The sequence below is a fragment of the Cannabis sativa genome, chromosome 7 (assembly GCF_029168945.1).
Source record: "Cannabis sativa cultivar Pink pepper isolate KNU-18-1 chromosome 7, ASM2916894v1, whole genome shotgun sequence".
NCBI lineage: Eukaryota > Viridiplantae > Streptophyta > Magnoliopsida > Rosales > Cannabaceae > Cannabis > Cannabis sativa.
The window spans coordinates 60,259,330-60,283,396 of record NC_083607.1 but is presented as its reverse complement, the minus strand read 5'-3'; the positions used below and the strand labels follow the sequence as shown (position 1 = coordinate 60,283,396).

The window sequence follows — 24,067 nt, the reverse complement described above, 5'->3', positions numbered from 1 at the left end:
TAATTAATTAATTAATTAATAATAATATAATAATAATAAAGAATAATTAATAATTATGAAAGCGAGGGTTACACACGAGGGTAGTAAAGAAGTGGTTTTTCCCGTTCCGTTTTCGTCAAAGCTGGTGGGCCCCCACGTGTTCCCTCGCACGCGTGCTTAATCCAACGGTTCATATTCAATCCGCAATAGACGGAGATTGTTCATTTCTCTCTCTAATCCAACGGCTCTCATTTTCCGGGTTTGACTCCTCACTGTCTCGAAACCCGGCACATATTTCCATAAAAATCCAAACCCATTCAAATTACATAAATACCCCTCTAACCAAACACTCCCTTAACTCTCTCTATACTCTTTCTCTCTCTTCAACCTCTTTCTCTCTCTCTCTCTCTCTCTCTCTCTCTCTACAACCATATCCTGTGATATAGATCTTGTTCGCCAGCGCAAATCTAGGGAAATTCATCTGAACAACTCATCAATCCTTAAACTTCATCGTCAATACCTCTCGATCTTCTTAGATAACTGTATGTTTTTGTTGTTTTTTTTTAAATTTAGGGTTTTGAACTTGAGCTTGTTCTGTTGTGTTTTTGAGCTTAGATCTTTGTTTTTCTTTGTGGGTTTTTGTTGATTTGATTGAAAAAAAAGTACCATTTTGTTTGGTTGCTGAGAAAATTTTGAATTTATTTTGTTTGAAGAAGAAAAAGGAGTGAGCTTTATTTTTTAGGTTATATTTGTGATTTTTGTTTGTGTATACAGTGAAAGCTTTGATTCAATTTTCGATGATATTTGAATTGAAGAAGAATTGAAATCAAGATGCCTTGGACGTCATCCCTTTCAACTTATTGCAGCAAATGTGTTCGTTTGGTGGTGTTCTTTCGTGTTATTCTGTAATTTGATTCATTTTGGTGAGACCCTTTTGGATTGTTTATATATATATATATATGTTATATGTATAAGATTTTGCTTATTTTTAGCTTTTGATTCTAATGTTTTATTGGGTTTTGCAGGTGGTTGCTTTTGGGGGGGTTAAAGTATTATATTCGATTTGTTTGCTTGTTCTTTCTTACTTTGAATTTTACAAAAGCTGGTTGGAGGTGTGAGAATGTTCATTGCCATTTCCATTAAAAGATATCGAGCAGTTAAAGAAGTTGGAAAAATTAAAATGAGTGTGGGGGTTATTGCTTATTACCAACTGATGCAAGTTTGCCAGGTACAATTGTTACTCCCTTTTTAGCATTTTTCTATGTTTACTTTTGTTTTGTACTTCTTGTCAAGCTTAGTATGTTCATTATTGTTTCTTCAAAGACAATATTGTTTATAGTGTGTTTAACTTGCTAAGGCTTTAGTATCATGTTATCTTGTATTGGGGAACAGGAGAAGCTATTATTGAATCCTCTGGTTTATGAGTTAGGGAGAACTAGCTATTTATTTTACATTTACCAAACTTTTACTGTTTGAAAATTTGGAGTCTTTGGTGCAAGCAAGAGTACATTATGAATTCGTTTAATCGTTTGATAATTTGATCAGAGCAATGCTATTGTGTATTCTCGAAATCTAACAATATTCTGCTGCTGTTGTTGCTTTGTCAAAACCATGTTTGTGTTATAGAATATGCATTGTGTTGTTGGTTACATGCTACTTGTTTATTGCAGGCTGAGTATTTCCGTCAATTGCTTAAACCTGTGACGTAGTCTGTTTGTAATCGTCGGACTTTGGGATTTGGGACGGACTGCCCTCTGGTTTTGTTTATACATAAGAAGAACTTATAGTATTTTGGCTCTCTACTGTACCTGAGTGGCAATAACTTCTTCATTCATTGCATAAGTCTTGTGATCTCGCGTTTAACTTAAGAACCTTCTTCCAGTTGAATCCTAATAATTTGTCTACTCAAAAAGCTGAAAACCGAACGTTCATCTACTAATTGAATCCTGATGCAGCGCAACCACCAATTTTACACTGAAAAAAAACCACCTCCCCTTGACTATCAAGCGGGCAATAATGAAATGCATGTTCCAGTTGCATCTGGTTTCGGGGCAGCAGCTTTACCTCCTGGTGGTAACCACCTTAAACATTTTCATGGTGTTGAGTTTCAACCCTCTGAGGTCTGCCCCAAGAATTTCATTATATTTGATCAGACTGATCATCGCAGTCAAATTATGTTCCACCCTGCTATTGCCAACAAATTCGGTAGTCCTGCTTTAAACATGGGCTCAGCTTGTGTCCAAGGCTATTTCGGAGGAATTGATAGGAATAATAATGAGGTTGGAGAACTGTCTTCTACTCTGAAGGAAGACTCAGATGATATCGATGCATTGCTGAGCTTGGAAGAGGAAGAAGAAGAAGAGGAGTACGACGAGGAAGAGCTAAGCACTGCACGAACTTACGGGAATTATGGAAGCTCATCCCCTGAATCTTGTTCCAATTATGGTACAAGGAACAAGAAGAATAGAACATCATCATCTTCTGTTCAAAAGTCTTCTGACAGTGGCAGTAGCAGCTCCAACAGCGAAAGGAAACGACACAGGATGAAAAAAATGGTGAAAGCATTGCGAGGAATTGTACCTGGCGGTAATGACATGACTACCGTCACTGTCCTAGACGAAGCTGTTCAGTACTTAAAGTCTCTCAAGGTTGAAGTACAGAAGCATGGAGTTAAGAATTTCCGAAATTAGTATCTGAATTATGTCATCATAGTAATCGTGATCAAAACTCGCTCGTTTCTTCTACCGCTGCAGTTATGGTTCTTCATGTGGACTTGACAAGACTAAGATAATAATATCCAATATTTAGCGGTCGGTAATACTACTGTACTGTATCCGAGGCTTCTTATGGTTCTTCTTCCATGTTTGTTGAATAAAGAATCGATCTTTTACAAAAGCAGGGAGAGACATTACAACATTATTAGGCTGAGACTGAAGTAGTTTCATATTTTCATTATGTAATATTGTATTTTGTATTGCTAAGAACATAAGTTAGTTATTGTTGTGTGTGTTGCCACTAACTACTCTTTGAGTGCTTATTATGCCTTGTTTATTTGATATTTCATCTCTTTGGAATGGTTAATAAATTTTCTTCATAGTTTTCTCTATTGCACTTTTCATTTTCAGTCTTATCAGTTGGGAAAATCCATTGAACACATGAGCATAATGCTCCCTCTCCATGCATGGTGGTCATGGTGCTTCTGTCACCATATCCAATGGGTATTGGGTAGTGGGGTTTGTGGAGCACACACACTCACAACATTGTTTGTTTACTAATGTCTTGTGCCCCTTTTGCTTTTTAGTGTGTGTATATATATATGTATGTGATTATTTGTATAGGGTTCCACTATAGTAGTGTGATTGTTTTTAATCACTATCTATATGGCACTTTTGATATTTTTTTAGGGATTGTAGTTTTATTCGAAAACTCGTTTACCTAAGGGTACCCTACTTGTATGTGTAGGGTATTACTCGATAAATTAGGGTTTAGGATATGATTAGGGTATAAAAATATGTACCCGATGCAAGTATAGGGTAGGTTTCAAGTATAGGCGTACCTATCCTATTACTTGATTATATGTATATTTAAATACTACGCGAAAAAATTACTTTTACATTATTATTATAGAATTTTAAAATAATTATTTACTATCTCTAATATTTTATTATTACCTTAATTGTTAGAAATTATACCTTTTAGTTAATTTTACAAGTAATAGAATTATTTTTGAGAATTTTACAAATAATAGAATTAAAATTTACTAATTACATGTATATTAGTAATTTTTTTATGTCATTGAATATTGATATATTTTTTTTATTTTTTCTTAACCAATCAACCAAAATTACTAGTTACAAATAATATTTGAATAATTCGAGTGTGATAATATACATTTAAATAATGTATTGTATACTACATAAATTTCAAAACAATCATACTGCGATAAAGTGATGAACTATTTGAATTCTGATTTCGACAAATAAAAAGTAATTATAAATAATGATTAAAACCAATCACTACCCAACAATTTTAAATATACATATTTATAAATATATATGGTTTTATGAGGCTACAAGATGGGAAACTACTACTTTATGTGAGCATGTATGATTGTGTACGATTCTATGTCATTGTCTTTGGTCTCTCTTCTCTTTTTTTGTGTTTGCTAATGTTATATGCCCATTGTTATATGGTGCCTTTTCTATTCTTATGTCCAAACACACCCATTAAATAGGGGTAGTGGTTATAGTGGAGCACCACTACATTTAGACCTTTCAATCTTTTTTTTTTTTAATTTTCTTCTTCATCTTATTCTTTTGTTTTCTTTCTTTTTTGCTTGCCCATTTTCTTGTTACTGTTTTTTATGTGCCTTCATTAGGTTCTTTCATGAGCAATTGTTTCATTTTGGGACCATTCATGGTGAATTAAGACTATTGTTCTTTTGAAGAAAGGCTTGTTGAGTTTTGGTGCTCAAGTTTTTCATTTAGTGCGAAAAGAAGTATAGTTAAATTAAGAGTATTGGTATTGGACATCAGTAGAGCTTAACACTTCTAAACACGTCGCATGGCGATTGACTAATGATACTCTCTAAAAATTATTATATTAAACTATATGGGATCTAATACTTAGACCAATAGTGATATTAACACATAAGAAAGTACTATGCACCACTAGTACCTTTTAACATTTTTTTTTAAAAATTAATTAGAAGATTTTTTCTCACTTCAAAAACAAAACAAAACAATTTTAAAATCATCATTGTTAGCTCTTTCTTCTTATAATTCTAGCCCCACTATTACAAAAGACAAAAACAAATAAACCATACAACTAAAAATAATGCCAAGTTCATGAGCAAGACCACTAAAGTTTTTGATGTTACCTTGAGTGCATTATCTTATCAAATGAGTTGTCATATATTCATTGGTTGGACATGGTAAAGACATGAGAAATGGGGGCATGGGATTTTAATTCTTACAAAGGAATAAAATCCAAAAGGTATAAATGGATGGATCATCAAATAAATATGTGTTTTTTTTCTTATAAGTCCATAAACATTATTAAATAAATATGTGCTTAGTGATCATAACTAAATAGGGTTAATAAGATGTTGAATTTTGTAAAAGTTATCGGTTAGATTGTTTATTTTATTAAATAATAAAAAAAAATTGTATTTTTTAAAATAGTATAAATAGACACTGAGTTTAATTTTTGACAATTTTATTTTTAATACAATCAATTTGAAGAAAATTTCTAGTACGAACAGTAGAATACGTAACTAGTTTTGTCACAACATCTCTATATCATGTTATTATTAAGGTTTATTTTGACAAAAAATCAATTCAAGGTACTATTTAGTATTATTTTAAAAAATACAAAATCTAATTTGTCATTTTATAAAACAGAGGGTCCATACAATAACTTTTATAAAATATAAGATCCAAAAATAATAATTACTCAATTAAATATTAAGTTTAATAATTATTATAAAAAATATTGTTAACTATTTTTAAATATATTGTAATAATATCTAATAACAACACTCTTATTAATTTAATAATGTCAAATTTAGAGTTTATAATAACCCTTGAAAATTTTATTTCCTTTATGGCTATATAAGAGGACTTTGATATACATAGTAAAAGTTAGCTTTTTGTGAGGTAGGATTTTACAAGTTGTTAGGGAACAAATAGAGATGAGTTTATTAATAATGCTTAAGATTGGTAATGATTTCATGTTTAGTTTTTAATTTATCCTTTAGTGGAAAAGAGTGGATTTTAGAACTTAAAAAAGAAAAATGATATTCTATCATACACTCATAAGAGTGTAGGGTGTACTAATGATATCATCATTGACTCACAAAGCATAATTAATTCATTTCTAGTTTACTTTGTGAATTCATATTTGGGTAGGTAATTATTTAGTGTCTTGTGTTATAGCAAAGTATAATTTTGGTACCCTGATTTTTTTTTTAATTATTATTTTTTATTTAGTACCATATATTTGTAAAATCAGTCACTGAAATAGCATTTTTTAGGATTTCGATCAATAATTTTTCTATATTGCCCAAATTACTCAATTTGTTTTAAAAAAAGTTATATAATTTTATTAATAGCAATCACTAATTGCCATATTAAAATTAGAAAAATGAGTCAGCCAATCGATCGCCTGATTCACAAATTGCTTGACACAAAAACTCAAATAAAGTTGGATAAAAGATATTACAGCATCATAATTAATCTTAAGAACTCTATATTCAGTTTCCTCTACCGCTTAGAAGACACAACAGTAGATTCTGTTGCAGCAGAAACCCTTACGTAACTACAACGCTAACAACTTCTTCAATTGTAGAGAACTTGTTATTCATAACTACTAACAACAATTATCTCTTATTTAGGTACTTTAAATTGTCAAAATTTATTTAAAAAAAATATTATGACACATATAATGTTATAACTAGTCTAGTTCTTAATTTTTAAAATAAAAAATTATTTAAAAATGCGTTTAACAAAAATGAAAAACCAATTTTTAAAAAGTTCTATTTAGTTTTTATTTTAATTTGTTATTTTTTATAATTTCAAAATTATTTTTTCGTGAATAATATCAATATGTGTTATCATATTTCTTTCCCAATAAATTTTACTTATTTAAAATACTAAAAAGGAATAATAATTTAGGTATTATGGTAAAATTATTAACCAAAATCATAGATAAAGTATTATTTTGACTAATTTTATAAATACAAGTATCTAGTAATCTAACATCCTGATTTGGCTGAATCTAACAATTATTTTCTTATTGTTTTTGTGCTGGTATGGCTTGAGGTATATCTTAGGTGGTGTTTAGATGGGAGAAATAAAAACATAAGAATAAGAATGAGAATGAGAATATGAATTGGAATTAAATGAAATAAAATTTAAAATATATAAAAAAAAATTGATAAAAAAATTATTGAATTTTTTTATTATGTATTGGAATGGTCTTTCTTTCAATTTCAAAATGGAATAGTCATTCTACCAAAATGGTAGAAAAGGTCATTCTATTGGAATGACATTCCAATACTTTAATATGCAACCAAACAAATGAATGGAATGAAGATTGTTTCTTTTCATTCCATTCCATTTTATTACTTCTAACCAAACACCACCTTAGTTTTGTAATTGGGTAAATAACGACATAAGTACCTAAAGTTTTAATTTTGTAAGCGACTTAAACCTAATATTTATTTTTAGCGGCTTAGGTACTCAATGTTTGTAAAATTGTAATTTTCTTCCAATTTCGTCAGTACAGACTTTGTTATGAATTTATTAAAATAATATTTAGAAGTAATTGTTATTACATGTTTCTATCTAGACCCAATGATCTAGAATTTAGACCTTATATGTGTCATGTTTAAAATAGTAATAAAGTCTGTACTGACGAAATTAGAAAAAAATTACAGTTTTACAAACATTAGGTACTTATATTATATCGCTAAAAATAAATATTGAATTTATGCTACTTACAAACTTAAGACTTTGGATACTTATGCCGTTATTTACCCTTTATAACTCTTTGAGTTGAGCAATACAATAGACTTATTTACCCCAAAAAACAAGGGATTTTTTCTATAATAAATTAAAAATGGAACAAGTTTACATTTATGACCCCAAAAAGGGAAATAAACAAAAATAGAAACTAAAAGTTGTTAAATTACAAAAATACCAGCAAGGAAAATGGAACCCTCCATCTTCTTCGTGACCCAGCGGACGAATCCCCCAACCCATTCTCAACCATTTTCCTTCCAAAACCAGGAAAATCAGATCTAAAAAAAATGTAGATCTCAAGGGAAAACAATTTAAATCCCGAAAATCCAAATACAAAAACAGAAAGAAAAAAAATCATCCAACCTCCATTGTTGTACAAAAAAAACTCAAAAACAACATTCAGTCAAAAAAGCAAATCACGTTCAGAGATGAAGAATCAAATAGAAGGAGATCTGGAAATCATTGAAACTCACCCATGATTGAATCAGAGAAAGAATTGAAGGTAATAAAATATGAAAAAACAAACATCATCTAAGCTTTCAGAAAAAAAACCAGAAAGCAACTACAAAACAACATTTTAAAAACACCCAGACATAAACAACCTAAAAGATGAACAATTGGGAAAAAAACATATTAACAACAATCTGCAAAACATGAAATTACTAAAAAAATTGTTCACTGTGAAATAAAATTAAACAACACTAAAACTACTAAAACTAAACATTAAAACAACTGTTTAGAAAAGGCCAATAGAACACTAAAATAACAATCAAACAACGAATTAAAAATAAAGAGAAAATGTTATGAAAACTTAAAACCTTCGTAGAAAAAATGAGAACAAAAACAACAATAATCCCTAAAAAAATACATTTAAAACTTAAAAACAACTAATAAGAAAACCCAAACTGACAAAAAGAAAAATAGTGTAGTTTGGTTAAATGATGCTAAAAACTATTTAATAGCAGTAACAAAACCAAAAAAAAAAAAAAACTAAGAAAACAAAAATGAGAACAAAAATAAAATAAAAAATAACGGTTGATTAAAAATTTCAACTTAAAAAAATAAAAAAAAAATTCAAGGTAAACAACTCTTGGGTTTAACTTTAGGCTTCACTTCCAAATCAGAAACTTCATCCTCGAAGTCAAAATCGGAGAGAACCTAAGACGTTATGGAGAAAAAAAATTGAAACACAAAACAGCAAACGAAAAACAAAACAACAAGAAAAAAACTAAAAAAAAATCAAAAAACAACCCAACTTACATCCTTGACAAATCTCGAAGATTTGGTTCTCTTTGCCTTACAAGGTTCAATCTTAGCTGGAAAAATCTTTTTTTAGAACCAGATGGCTCTGCAGCATCACCCATTCCCTTCTTTGCAATGTCTTTCAAACCCATTTTAGGATCGTAGCATAGATGGGAGTTTGAAATCCGTGAGTTAGGGCTTCACATGGGATGATAGTGGGTTATGGAAAAAAAAAAAAAAAACTAACAGAAAATAAAAGAAAAATTAAAAAAAAAATGAATGAAAGAGAAGAAGGTGGAAGAGATGGAATGTAATATTGGAGATGAAAGAGAAGAAGGTGGAAGAGATGGAGTGTAATATTGGAGAAAACCTATGACATAAGCATGCATAGGTATTTGTGTAATTATCAAACTTTTTAAATATAATATTGAAAAATAATTTTTTTAAAAATGTTTAAATAAATGAATAAAGATAAAAATGTAAAAAAATGACAAAAAAAGATACCAAGTGTAAAAATCCCAAAAAACAATATCATATTAAAAGTACCAAATTTATACTTTGTAAAATCACATAATACCAAATAACAATTTCCTTTATATACTTTAATAAAAATAAATAAAATCTTTTCAAAATAAATAAATAAAATAAAAGTAGTTTTATTTGGTCAAACTTCTAAGTATACAACCCTATTTCACAATTTCATAAATATGAGAATATTTTTATAACTTTTTTTTATTATTTTTTTTTTTATCTTTTTTTTTTTATGATAAAAGAAAATATTTTTGAAACTTTTTTTAATATGATAAAAGAGAATATTTTTGAAACATGTAAAGCTTATTGCTCAAATTTTATATTATGAATATCCACTTTGTCTCCAACAAAATATATCAATATATATTTTTTAACAAAATTTAAGTTATAAAATATAAAGAAGAATAAGTGTCCCCTAAGTTGACTTTGTTTGGGGGAGCATCACACAAATCCACTCAATACTCATTATGCTAAATTAAAAGCAACAACAAAGTCTTCTGGTTCAAGGGTTTTAAAATTAAATGGGGGAGTTTTATATAATTACAACAAAGAATATATAATTAGATATAGGACAAGATTATGATAGAATTTAGCAAAAGTTTTCTAAGTGTTTTACTGTACAGATATTTCTTACATTACATTATAGGTAATCTAATATTACTATTTTGTTTATAGTGTGTCCGATCCGCACTAAGTAGATTTTATATTTTGAATCTAATCTAATCTATAATAGTGTAGATTAGATTAAATCGATTATTTTAAATTAATTACTTTTAATGTTAAATTATTTAATATTAATTAAAAATATATATTTTTTTTCACATCACCAAAAAACAAAATCATTAAAAGATAAAACATAAGATATTTGTTTTAAAGTCTTCAACAACAAAAGAAAATAAGTTGTTATTTTATGTTTCTAACAATAAATTAAAATAATAAACAAAATATAATAATAATAAAAAAAAATAGTTACAGTTTTAGATTATTTTTTTTTTATATAAATATATTTGATACATTAAATTTTAAAAAAGATATGAACTATACATTAGTTGTATTTAGTTACTTTAAAATATTAATACTATATTTAAATTTTTTAAAATAAATATAAATAAGTATGAATTGGATTGTATCTCTTATTTTTGTATTTGAAACAACATTTAATCCATACACGTGTGGATTTTAGAGTTTTTAACTCAAATCTATTCTGTACAAATATAAATAAAAATATTTGCACTTTATAAATTATATTAGGTCGAGTATTTTATCAACACCCTTATTATAAACATGCATACAGTAATGATACACACAAAAAATACATCAAAATATTACACTTAATAATATAATAGTGATATCTAAAACTATTTGTCTTAATAAAACAAATTAAATGTGATCATCTAAAAACTAGTCCTCTTAAATATCACACTTAATGAAATAGTGTTTTAATGCATATTTTGTGCCACAATATGTATAGCATATAACCAAATAGGATTGTCCTCTTTTCTTTCTTCATTAAAAAAATTAATATTGCATTCCATTCCAAGTTTTGTTTTATGTATTTTGTTTAAGGTAATATATACTCTAAGCTTGGTTTGATTTACTTTGACTTTTACTTAATGGCTGACCTAAGATTTAAAGTGAAAAGGTGTGTAATTTTTTTTCCCGTAAAACAGGGACAAAAGTAAATTAAAAAAAAAAAACTTTTCATGAGATTTGAACCGTGACCTCTATCATATATGTAATCTAATTTAACTATTACACCAAAACTAATATCATATTTATAAATATCATATTTTATTACAAATATATGTCGTAACTAATTACAAAACATATACATCTTTTTCTCGATTTTTTTAAAAGGATAACTGTCCCACCTTGTTTCTATGTGGATCTGCCCTTATTTCTACATGAAATGCAGAGAGAGAGAGAGAGAGAAAGCTTTGGTGAGTATATAGTGGGCTCCTCATGAACAATATCAATCATTTTTAACCTAATTGCTTTGATCAAGGGAACCATTATCAACCTTAATGTATATGAATATGAGGTTAGGAGAAATGTGATATTATATTATTATTATTATTATTATTATTATTATTATTATTATTATTATTTTATATAATCAAGTAAGCATGCATTGTAAGATTCAAAACCAAGTATTTTTTTAAGTTTAAAGGGGAGGAAGCACTATGAATTTAGTATGGAAAAAAATAGGTCACAAGAATACTTCTTTGTTGTGACACATTATTAGGAAACTTGGTTCTTTATGTCTTTTTTTAATCAAGTTTGTTTACATCATGACAAACGTTTTTATTTTTATTTTTATTTTTATTATTTTACTTTTGTTGATCCAATTATACCATATGAGATTTTTATACAACAACTTGAGGTTTTCAATTTTTTTTTTTTTTTTTTTTGTTTTTACTAAATTAAAGAGTAAGGTTTTGCATATTTGAAGGAAATATTAAAACATTTTACATTATGAGTAAAATAATATATTTTGTCAATAAATATATCTTTATATATAAAATGTGGATATCTAACGATTTTTGTTAGTTTAACAGAATATTTTAAAAATATGAGAATATTCCATTAAATTTAGTGGTGTTAATAAGGTAATGTTAAAAATATATATAAATATACATATTATTTATTTTATATTAATGTAAATATATATAAATATTAATATTATTTGTTTTAGGTTATTAAGCTTATACCAATTTTAGATTAATTTAAATATATATAAATATTAATAGATTATTTGCAATATTATTTTTTTATTGTTCTTTTTAATATTGGGAATGTGTTTAATTTTAATATTATTAAATTGTATATTTATTTTCCTCAAATTTTTAAAATTTTAAATATTATTTTTTAAAAAATATTAAAAGATTAATAAGTAATTTCCTTACAATATATATTTGGTACGAATTTATTTATTTTATTTTAGAAATTGTAATGGCCAAAAATTGTTTATACCAAACACTCATTTAATTTGGGTATTGATGATTTAAAGTGATGTAATTTTACATTAATTAGTACTTTATTAAAATTAGGAGATAATAAAAGTATTTAGATCAAAGCAATGCTTAGTCAAAATCATGTTGAGATTAAATGACAAAAGAATTTCTCATGGAAATTGAGAGGACGAGCTACACTATTTTCTTCAAAATAAAAATTCTTTTGATGATATTTATGTATTTATGTGATTTTATTTTTATTTTTATTTTCAAAATTTATTTATTTATTAATATATTTAAATTTTACCCTATATACTCAAAGATTTGAGCCTTATTTTCTTGTGCAAATCTTATGCACTAAAAAAATTGAAAATTGTCAAAGAACCTCTATAATGTCCAACATTAGCTATTATAAGTAGGGGTGTGCAGAAAGTCATCCAATTCAATTCCAACCGACCGATCCAATAGAATCGGATATCCAATCATAATTGGATCGGATCGGATGCAAATTTTAAAAATCTAATTGGATCGGATCGGATATTGGATGAGACATCCGATCCAATGGATAACCGATCCAATCCAATCCAATATCATCCAATGTCCATCCAATCATATTTAATATTTATAATTTTATATATTTAATTATTTTATTTAATATTTTATATATTATTTTATTATTTATTAGGTTTTAAATTATGTTTTTTCATATATGTTTTTTTTTAATGAAATTAGCCTAAATAGTGGTTAAAATGGATTGGATTCATCATTGGGATTCATTGGATGGATCCAATCCAATCTAATAAAAAACCAGTTAAAGCATCCAATTGATGGAACCGATCCAATCCAATACATCCATTAGATCGGATCGGATCGGATGACTCAATTCAATTGGATTGGATCGGATGGAAAAATCTAATATCCAATAAATAATTGGATTGGATCGGATGGGTCCAAATTCATTGGATGTGATCCAATGAACACCCCTAATTATAAGATGATATTAATTTGATATAACTTAATATCAAATCTTACATATTTTAATTTAGTAAAAAAATTATTAACCGTTCGTAAGAAATGAATTGTGATCTTAAGATCGAATTCCAACTTATGCAATGTAATGTATATTTAAACGCTTCAATAATAATAATAATAATAATAATAATAATAATAATAATAATAATAATAATAATAATAATAATAATAAGGGTGTTTTCATTTTTACATTTCAAAATAGTTTTTTTTTTTTTTTTTTTTTTGTATTTTTACAGAAATTCACATAACAACCAATAGAGCAATTTAAATTGCAATCAAAATCCACATAGCAACCTACATAGAAACTACAGAAGCAACTACCAGAGCAACCCAAATCGTAAATTTAAAAATAAAAAATAAAAAAATAGTATATAGAGTAATTCTAATAATAATGATAATAATAATAACATTAAAAAATAGTTACTTTGTGAAAAGATAAAAAATGTCAAGAAGTAAAATCCATTAGAATATTTCATAGACCACAAATCATAGCCACCTATTTACTATTTAGATTGAAAATCATTCAATTATCTTATGTGATAAAGTAAATATGAATTGAAATAAATTTGTTAGAAGCAACCAATCTATGATAATAAACAAGATAGCATGAGTGTGAAAAAAAAAAAATTGAAGGGAAATATTCCAACTTTGAAAATTGCATTTTAGGTCATCAATGGAACTTTGAAAAAAAAAAGGAATAATCCCCAATTGAAAGTAACATACCACCAAAACAAATTAGGCTATCAAATGTCAAATTTAGTATATATATAAAAAATCCAACACAATCATTGGAATTTGGCAAGGATGTTATCCAACAAAATTGAGTAAAAATTGTAGTATATGTTTATTTTTTACATTCTAGTAAATGATTTGTTATTTTTCTCTTGTAATAAATATTATGTGATATTTGATATATGTTTTTTGAATGGTATTATTTGATATATTAGTATGATAATGTAGGATAAATTTTATAATATTTTTATTTTAAAGGTGTATTTATTTAATTACGTGAATATTTTATTTGACATATGCTTATCTGACTATGTAATTATACGGTAATTAATAAGTCTTAATTACTTTTTAATTCTTACGATCTTATGAGAATTTAATATAATTATACTACATAATTATTAAAGAAATTCAATTTAAATATTACTTAATAAAAAATTATTTTTCTATATACTTATTACTTATTTGGCTTAACAAGTCTGTAAAATTTATAATTATAACCTCGCATTCAAATATCTTTTGTAATTTTAAATATATTTTAATTATTAATTATATTATTTGGTATTTGTAAAGTTATTTACAAACACACAATATGTATTAAGTAATTAGTCGAAGGAGACAGGGAACCTGCGACTTGTTTGCTAGTCGTGAAGACAGTGGTTTCTTTAAAGCACCATTGTATTGATTAAGAGCGATTCTAAGATAACTACAAAAATAATGAAAGATGCTTATTTCAGTTGGAGTATTGGTAATTACTTTCATCAATGTAATAAACTCTTTACTTTATTTTTAGATTGTAATTTCGCTATTATTTTTATATTTTATAATTTTGTGGCTCATAACGTAGTTAAAAGAACTTTTGCTCAAAACTTAACTGATATAGTTGAGTTATCAATAATACCAGCAAAACATTATCTATAATGACTATGATGTCTAATTCTATCCTTTATTTATAAGGGAAATTTTTATTTATATAATTTTTAAAGTATAAGATTATAAATATATATATATTTTTTTAAAAAGTTATTTTTTTGGAAAATTTTTAGAAAAAAGTTAAAATGTATAAAAAAAAAACAGCATAAGTATCTAGTTATCCCCTTATGTTAATTGGTTATCATGGTTACTTTTACTTAATTTTCCTATATTTTTTAATTATTTTCTTCAATTTTTTCATAAAATAATCTTTTTGAAAAGAAAAAAAAAACTATATTTTTGCACAAAAATATATAAAAACCTGTAAAATTTATAATTCCCTCTTTGTAATTTATAAAGGCATATTAAAAAAGGGATTATTTCACAAAAACATAAAAACAACAAAAAAATTACAAAACTACGGTTTCACAGAATTTTAAACATTTTTACGATTTCTTTTATTTTATTTATAAAAAATACGGTCTTTTTATGTTGTAATCTTGTTAATTTGTTGTTAATTTTTTGTAATATGTATGTTATTTTTTGTTGTTATTTTGATGTAATTTTCTTGTTATTTTCGTGTTATTTTTTGAAAAACCGTAAAAATATAAAAAAAACGTTCTTTGAACGTAAAAATGTAAATATTTTACAAAAAATTGTGTCTTAATTATTCCTTACTCAAAAAAAAAAAAGGAGGAAATTACACTCTATACCCTTTTTATATTGTCCTCTTTTATTTTTACCTTCTTTATTAAAGTCTAGTATTTTTACCTCTTTTTTTAAACATTGTACCAATTTCGCCCCTCACTTTAAGATACTCTTCATATGACTCTCTTATGTCAGGGTATTTTGGGTACAATACATATAAAAAGAGGTATGTTTCAAATAAACATAAAATTAAGGGTAAATTTGATTAATTGATTAATAAAAGAGGCATTTTTCAACTTACCCAAAAAAAAAAAAAAGAAGAAAAAGAAAAAGAGCAGTTTAAGTTCTTGGGCTCACCTTTGCTACATTAAGGTCCAAGCCCATAGGCCCATAAAATTATGAAATGACATTATTGCCCACAAGACTACTATTTCATTTCAATTGATAAAAAATCTTATTCTAGAGAGAGAGAGAGAGAGAGAGAGAGAGAGAGCAAAAATGGCATTTAGAAAAGTGAGAGACTTTCTGTACGTAATGAGAGAGAAAAATATAGTACGTGAAGGAATGGAAATGGCCTTTTTAACCTTAAAGGTCTTTTGCGGACTCCACGTGGCAAACAAATACCTCTTCACAATAGTTCTGGTAAGTACTCGTCACCACACTGGATCACAATCTCTATGTAATAACATCAGTAACGAAATTACCAAAAAGGACATAACTTGATGATCCTCTGTTTGCAGCCCTACGGTCCTAGCATGCTCCCGACTCTGAGCCTCAATGGCGACTTGATCCTCGCCGAACGGGTCTCGACCCGGTTGGGATCGGTGGATCGCGGTGATATCGTGCTGGTGAGATCACCTCTTCACCCAACTGTTGTGGTCACCAAACGGTTGATTGGATTGGAAGGTGACTCTGTTTCGTATGTGGTTGAGCCTGGAAAAAGTGATCGGACGGACACCACTGTGGTATGAGTGTTGAATCAAATTTAGATTTCTTTTAGTTTTAAGCTATTGGGTTTTGATTTTTGAGTATAATGTAAAGAGAATGTGTTTTGATTTTGATGAAATTGTTTGATATTTTTTGATGTTTTTTGTTTGTGTCTTCCAAGTGTTTGATGTTATGCCTCTTTCAAATTTATCTTGTTGTTTTGTAATATTTGTTGAGTTTTTGGATTTGAATTTGTGATTAGCTTTGTTGTGTTTGATTTTGGAGTTTAGAAATGTATAAATATGATTTTTGACTCCAAAACCATAGACACTACCTGATCATGCTCCCGAAATTTTCATGTTGTTCTAAATTCGGCTTGGAATTATTTCAATTTCAACCACCAAATTGTGTTCGTCTGTCCAAAATTCGGGAGACATGATTTGGTATTGGTAGTAGTTCGGAACACAAATCATGGAGCATGATAGTTCGGGTGGCAAAAATCGTATTTATTAGTTTGTTGTTTCTGTCTTTTTCTAAGGTTCCAAAGGGACATGTTTGGGTAGAGGGAGACAATATCTATGCTTCAAGGGATTCAAGAAATTTTGGGCCAGTCCCTTATGGTCTCCTTGAAGGAAAATTCATCTGGAGGGTATATTTCTTCTTTCTTCTCTTAACTGTTTACTTTTAATATGGTTTTAACAAAGGTACAATACTCTGAAAAAAGTCATCTTTGTCTTGATTTTTCTCCCAATTTTGTTTTCTTGTACAATAGATATGGCCTCCCAAAGATTTTGGGTCACTTGGACCAAACAAAACAGAGCCAATCTCAGATAAGGTATCAAGAACATATATATTTTTTAATACTAATTCATAGCAAACTATGCTAATAAGTTTTCATAAATTCAGGATCTGTCTTCAACTGAAGCCATTTAAACAATCACAGACCTTCCTTCCTTGGTCATTGTACAGAGGATGATCAATTCAATCAAAGTTGCAGCAAAAGCTTGCGAAGTTCGGCTGTCGCCACCATTTGTTTCGAGTTGTTTTTCAATTGGGTTTTAGATTGCAACTCTCTTTGACTTCTTTCTTGACAGTTTTATTATGTTTTGGTACATTGGTTTGAGGCAAGAGATTGTTCTGGCTTACCAAACAAAAAATGTCAAGCTTCATTATTAATGAAATTGAAAATTCTGCTAAATATTGTTATGTCCAACAAATGAAAAGGATTCACATACTATGTTTCTATTCTCTCATTGCTAAACAGAAACATTTTTATAAAGTTAGAAGATTTATCATTGTGCAAGTTATTATATGTACATGGACAAAATGTTAAAAAAGGAACCATGGCATTGGCAACCTTACGGCTCGACTCCAAGTGCCCGTTAAGGATTTGTGTGTGACTCGGTAGCAGCAGCCGCCTCCTTCTTTGATCTCATCATAATTGTCCAAGTTCCTCAAGCTGTGATCTCACCAAATCCAGTGCCCACAATCCACATATGCAGATCTTGGCCATATATATCCTTATATCAATTTTTGGGGCAGAAAAAAAGAAGAGAACTTGATTTGCATAGAGATGTTAAGTTATATAGGACTTGCTCTTGATATCTGCAGATCAAAACCAAAGAGTAAATGTTCAAATTTCAGCAAAAATGTATTTCTTTTATAAACACAAGATATCTCTATTGTCCGATCCTGTTTTCGGTTAGGTCTTCTTTTTTATTTTGACCTAAGCAGGACACTACTTTATAATGAAGTTTCAATTCTGCTAATGTCTTTCAGTATACGGTAAATACTATTTTAAATCCTGTATTTTGTAAAGGTTATCAATTAGACTTTCTGTTTTGTTAAATGACAAAATAGACCCTGTATTTTCTAAAATTATACAAATAAGATCCTGAACTGATTTTTTGTCAAAATAAAACTTAATAATAATCTGATCTAAAGATGTTATGACAAATTGGTTACATTTTCTATATTTGTTCGTGTTAGACATTGTCTTAAAGTTGGTTATATTAAAAAATATTTTTTTAAAAAAAATTGAGTTTATGGTCTTATTTTTACCATTTTGAAAAATATAAGATCCGTTTTGTCATTTAACAAAACAGAAAATCTAATTAGTAACTTTTGCAAAACACTTGGTCTAAAATAGTATTTACCCTTCAGTTTAAATATTCATTAGTATACAATAAATCGGTTACTTTGACTAGACTAAACATCATTTCGAAGAAAACGAGGTTATTTGGTTGGAAGAAATTCTACTAGCTATTATGACCTTTGTACTCCATATTTTCATCAATGAGTAACTGTTCTTTGTAAAAAGAAAAAAATATCATCTGGAAGAAGGGGTAATCGAACCCACCTTCGATAATCTTTAGACTGCAAATTTTACTTACCTTGGCCTTACCCGTTCGATTGATTTCTAAAGTTGAAAAAATAAAAACAAAGGACTGCTGCCCCTAATAACCAGAACTGAGACATGATCTTCTAAGCTTCCCATCCATAAAATTATATAAAACCATGGCCAATGTTCATACAAATAATATTTATAAAAAAACATGTATTGGGTTATGAGAGGATGTGAATATGGTATAGACATGAAAGAAATAATGCAGACCTGATTTCTAACACTTGGCGCGGTAGTCCAGTGATGAGGATTTGGTATTGCTGCTGTAGTATCGCTTACGAAAGTTAATGTAGCTGATTCTGGTTGTACATAAGCTGTTATTAAGGGCGGTACTTCTCTCATGACCCATAATAAAAAGGCTGAGGGCATTGATGAACCTAGAAGCACATGAAAGCAAATAAAACAAATTAACAAAGGGAGCTCAATTTACCACTTCTCCCAAGAGAAAAAATCATTTCTTTTCTTTGTTATCAACAACCACATTTGCATCTGACTTAGCTAATCAGTGCTTAACACCATGTAATCATTAGGGGTGTTAAGGAGACTAAAACCTGATGCAAATCCTGTTGATTGGAATAGAGATCTTGAGAATTTTTAAGGATTAAAACAACCCAAATCGAAATCTCAAGAGAATATACATATAGTAGTGAACTTAATTTCATAACTAGTCATTGTTAGAGCTCAAATATATGAGTCACAAGTTAGTTAGTTCAGCTTAGTTCCTATAGGGTCGGATGTTTCGTTCTTTAGTTAGAATACTGTTATTGCTTTATAGTTAGTGGCTGAGTCTATATAAAGGCTAGTCCTATCTTAAAACTTACAAGAATATCAGTGAGAATTTATGTGTTAAAAGAAAGTAAAACACTTTCCGGGAGAAACCAAACAGTCTCGAAGAGTTTGGAACTTCGTAATTTTCTCTTTGATATCAATGCAATGCCTATGCTCTAATTCTTTCAAGAAGAGAGAAGAATACGATCAACTCGTTAACTGAATTTGGAGGCTTAGTTAGCATTACTTACCTACAAAGTAATACACGATTAGAAGAAATATACAAACACCATTTACTTCTTGGTCATGCCAGTGATAAAGCATCTGCAATTAAGAAAAGAATTTGAGAAATGAACGTCACGAGAGATCTATTACACCGAGTTAGATGTTTGAAAGAAAAATGAATGTCATTACACTCACTATGGATAAGAACTTACAGGAATATCGGTTAAGAGAGCCACAAAAGCACTAGAGGTGAAACATATAACACAAACAACAGCTAAACCCGCAACCTGCGAACCCAAAGTTACGTTCATTCAGCACAATTTTCATGAAAGGAAAAGAAAAAGAAGATAAAAACATGGGAAGTGCTCATAAAAAGGTTTTCAATTATATGCCGAAAAAACAAACCTTTTGAGCAATCTTATATCTGGATAAAGTTGAAAAGTAAAGTATGTTTAGCATAAACTCGCAGCTAAGAAATATCACATTAAGAATAAATGGAAAAAAAAAAGGAAAGAAAAAAAAAACCTTCCAAAGCTCCGAAGAAGCTCTTTCGGTCCTGACTTTGCTCATTTTCAGGCATATTAATATTCCTTGAAAAAAGAAAAGGACCAAAAAAATATTAAAGCATACACAAATTAATGGTAAAAAGAAAAGAAAACATGCGTAAAACAATCTATGTAGTGACTTCCATGAGAGTTCATTAGTAATATAAACATTTTTGACTTTATAATGAAATATACAAACGACTTTATAAGGAAGCATCGGTGTTGAATTGGAAAGGCCGGTTCTTTCGAGTGTTTTACATTTACATTACTTCATTCAACAAAAAACAAATCAATAGCATCTTGTAAAGTGTAACAAGTTTCGAGACCATAAAATCGGATAAACTTGAACGAAAGATTACTCACCATAACAAGCTAGTGCTCCGGCTAATAAAAGCATTGCTCCAGCGAAAACTTCTACATATACCTGCATAAATCGATAAAGTCATCGTAACAACTCTAATATATGTTAATCTAAGAAAAGGGAAAATATAGAAAGCATTCTATAACAATGCCAAGGAAAGAAAATACAAAATGTATCAATGTGTGCGTAGTGCATACCCGAGCCACCACTGTCGAATCAATAGGGTTTTTCCCCATCCCAATCCAGATTATAACGGCAAATGCGAACATTATTACAATAGCTAGAAGAGTTGCCTGATAAATAAGTACTGAGTTATGCATCTCGGGAAAACGTAGTAACATATAACACTTAATTATGAGCTATTGTACATATTATTTCCGTACCAAAATAACAATTTTCTGGCGGCTTCGAACATGAACCAACCGGAAAGGTAAACATCTTCGGTGATTGTGATTATCTGCGTTTAATGAATTCCGTTCATTAAATGTCTTCTCTAACAAAGATTCCTCAGCACTGCTTTCTTCATCCTCATCATCTTCATCATCTGACTGATGACAGAGATCAACCCTATAGGAAAGTTTATTAAGGCGAACAAAAACAGAAAAGACCGAGAAGCAAGAAGACACCACTTATAGTTTATAATACGCTGATAGCAATACGATCGATTTGAGAACAGCAATTAGATCTAACTAAAGCAAAAATTAATTATACCTCCAAACCACTTGAGAAGAAAGGATATTTAAGATTTGTAAACTACATTCAAAATGTATCTTAAGTAAATTTGGAACCTTTGAAACAACCAAAAAGAAAACATACCAGAACGATAAAAGAAGAAGAAACGCTGCAGAAAACAGAACATTTGGGAAAGCTGCAAAGCAAAAGTTTGACTTTTCAAGAATTTTCAACAAGCCATTAATGAAAATATATATCTTGCTGCCATGACAGGAAGCATACCCATGAAAACAAAGCCACAAGAGTGTGACCAACATTGCCACCCCTCGCAAGCGGCAATAAGACTTAATAAAAAATATAGAAAGTAACCTGTAATGAGAAGCCAAATATGTTGTTAACTCATGATACAGTAAGTTTCAGAAGTGTCAAAATGCTTAAGCTAAAGTTACTAATAAATATTAGTATGTCAAAAAAAAAAACCCGAAAGGGGAAGCTCAAAAGATTAGGTTTGTAGTTAGCTATAGCAATTGCCGTAGTTTTCAAATATTAGGTTTGAACTTGGACTAGCTAAGCAAGTTCTGGGATTTATAGTATAAACTTTATAGTGTCAAAATTATATTTTCTTACCCATATTAGAAGAGCCAATCATGAGATGAAAGACCTGAAATTTAGAAGTTTTATGTGTAAATATGAAAACATTCAATAGGATTTTAGATAGATGCTAGTTATGGCATACAAACAGTAACAACACAACACAACACAAAAAGATTTATCGAGTACTTGTACATGTATTGTAAATGTAAGCTTTATACGTACATTCATATATTAATATATCAACAAACATAGGCATATGTATGTATATATGCAATTGGGGAAGGTAAATTACACTGTAAAATACCAATATGCATACAAACAGGCACAATATGTCTCATTGAGATCTGTTAAGATTGGGGGATGAAGTATTACTATGACCGAGCTGAATTTCAAAACTAGAGTCTTGAAACCACTTCCTAGGTGGGGAACTTATAGACTGTGTTTCTCAGGTTATTAGGAACAGGTTTTTACTAACTTTTGAGATACAAGTTGAGTCTCTAACACATATCAAGCAGCCTACATCTCTAAAAATTTCTTAAACAGTTTCATAGTATGCCAAGGAACCGAATTTAAATAGGGTTGGATATAGTTCACATCACAGCCCTAGCAATATCACTTGAATAAAAAAAGGCATGCACAAACACATTACAAACATAGATATAAACCGAAACTGTCCAAAAACATAACACTTACTTTTTGGCGAGTCCACCCACTGTGTCTGTTCCTGGAATGAATCCTGTGTAGCTGAAATTATCGAAACAAATAAGCATTGATCATTTTAAGAAAGTAAAACAAACAGTACATGAATATGCATTATACATTGTTTCCTCAAATGTATAACTAGTCTCTCCATTCTCAATAGAATTGGCTTAATAAACTACAATCCAAATGGTGACTTGTAACAACAATGCTCATACAAGCTCTCCATTTACGACAGAGCAAAATGAAGTTCAAACTATCAAAAACATTACAAATTTGAAATGTTCAACTACAGCTTATTCAAACTAAGTCTCATATTGCTATAACAAGCTATAAAGCACAATACTTTATCCAATGAGGATACCTGTAATAACCCAAATCCAATTTCTAACAATAATCCAAAACCAAACCATCAAAACAATCAAAACAAAGCCATAAAATCCAAACCCAGAATCCAAATTCAGCTTCAAAACATAAACAACTCATCTAAAATTCATTTATCCACTCGAACCCAATTCATCAAATTCCAGCCACACAAAGCCCACATTGGCAATATTTCCACAAAATCCAGTCACCAAATCGATAAACAAAAGCAAAACCCAATTCAAATTCGCAATAAATGAAAGAAATTTATTAAAAAAAAAAAAAAAACACCAAACCTGAGCCAATGAAACAACCGCAATAAAACCATCAACAAGAGCAAGAGCAACATTAACACCCACCAAAAGCTTCGGAAAACAAAACCCTTCTTCCGTCAATTCAATCATCTTCTCCTTTACAGTTTATGTCTCTGTATATATATAATATATCTATATCTATAGCCTAATAAAGTTATATATATAAATGAAAAAAGCTGGTGTTTCTAATAATGGGAGACAGCTTGTTGAATTGGCAGTGGATTGGGTTGGAAATGTTGGCGAAGAAGTAAAAATGTACGGAGGGAGAATGAAACCTCGTTGATGGAATCTTTCATGGCAGAAGAAAAAGAAGAAGATTAGATCCTTTGGGCGAAAATCTGAGAAAGGAAAATGTCGAGGGTAATTTTGGTAAATAAATGAAGAGGACGAGGGTATATTGGTAATTTTAAGGTATTGAATGTAGAAGAATAAGGTACGGTACTTTTTGGGCTTGGGTGTCTCGCACGTGCGGTTGCTTGCTTTTATACGTGTGACACTCAAAGTAGAGAAGATTCACGTTGATTCCCTTTTCTTCCACCTTTTGATTTGACCATAATTAATTAATTAATTAATATATATAATTAATAGCTTTTGAATGAAAAAAAAAGAGAGAAATTAATTTATAACACTCAACAAAATATATAA

At 28.9% G+C, this 24,067-nt stretch overlaps 3 protein-coding genes across 5 annotated transcripts; 2 read left to right on the top strand and 1 right to left on the bottom strand.

The window, feature by feature from the left end:
* Positions 1–308: 308 nt before the first annotated feature.
* Positions 309–3,085, top strand: LOC115697186 (transcription factor bHLH144). 2 transcript variants are annotated; one of them, XM_030624096.2, is made up of 4 exons: positions 309–521; positions 754–902; positions 1,005–1,207; positions 1,650–3,085. In XM_030624096.2, the coding sequence occupies exon 4, from the start codon at positions 1,929–1,931 to the stop codon at positions 2,667–2,669; it is 741 nt and encodes a 246-aa protein (XP_030479956.2). In that variant the 5' UTR covers positions 309–521; positions 754–902; positions 1,005–1,207; positions 1,650–1,928; the 3' UTR covers positions 2,670–3,085. The 2 variants fall into 2 exon arrangements, with proteins under 2 accessions (XP_030479956.2, XP_060957594.1); XM_061101611.1 differs by having other exon boundaries at positions 341–521; positions 754–3,085.
* Positions 3,086–16,006: 12,921 nt separating this feature from the next.
* LOC115697517 (mitochondrial ATP-independent inner membrane protease subunit 1b) lies at positions 16,007–17,675 on the top strand. Of its 2 annotated transcripts, XM_030624557.2 has the most exons (5): positions 16,010–16,192; positions 16,291–16,515; positions 17,016–17,126; positions 17,250–17,312; positions 17,384–17,675. In XM_030624557.2, the coding sequence occupies exons 1-5, from the start codon at positions 16,049–16,051 to the stop codon at positions 17,408–17,410; spliced, it is 570 nt and encodes a 189-aa protein (XP_030480417.1). In that variant the 5' UTR covers positions 16,010–16,048; the 3' UTR covers positions 17,411–17,675. The 2 variants fall into 2 exon arrangements, with proteins under 2 accessions (XP_060957593.1, XP_030480417.1); XM_061101610.1 differs by having other exon boundaries at positions 16,007–16,192; positions 17,250–17,675.
* LOC115697516 (tobamovirus multiplication protein 1) lies at positions 17,666–23,812 on the bottom strand. Its single transcript, XM_030624556.2, has 13 exons — positions 23,405–23,812; positions 22,740–22,790; positions 22,080–22,113; positions 21,735–21,821; positions 21,597–21,648; positions 21,164–21,347; positions 20,978–21,073; positions 20,783–20,843; positions 20,400–20,464; positions 20,087–20,161; positions 19,901–19,973; positions 19,092–19,258; positions 17,666–18,082 (listed from the first exon to the last, which is right to left on the bottom strand). The coding sequence occupies exons 1-13, from the start codon at positions 23,510–23,512 to the stop codon at positions 18,059–18,061; spliced, it is 1,077 nt and encodes a 358-aa protein (XP_030480416.2). The 5' UTR covers positions 23,513–23,812; the 3' UTR covers positions 17,666–18,058.
* Positions 23,813–24,067: the final 255 nt, after the last annotated feature.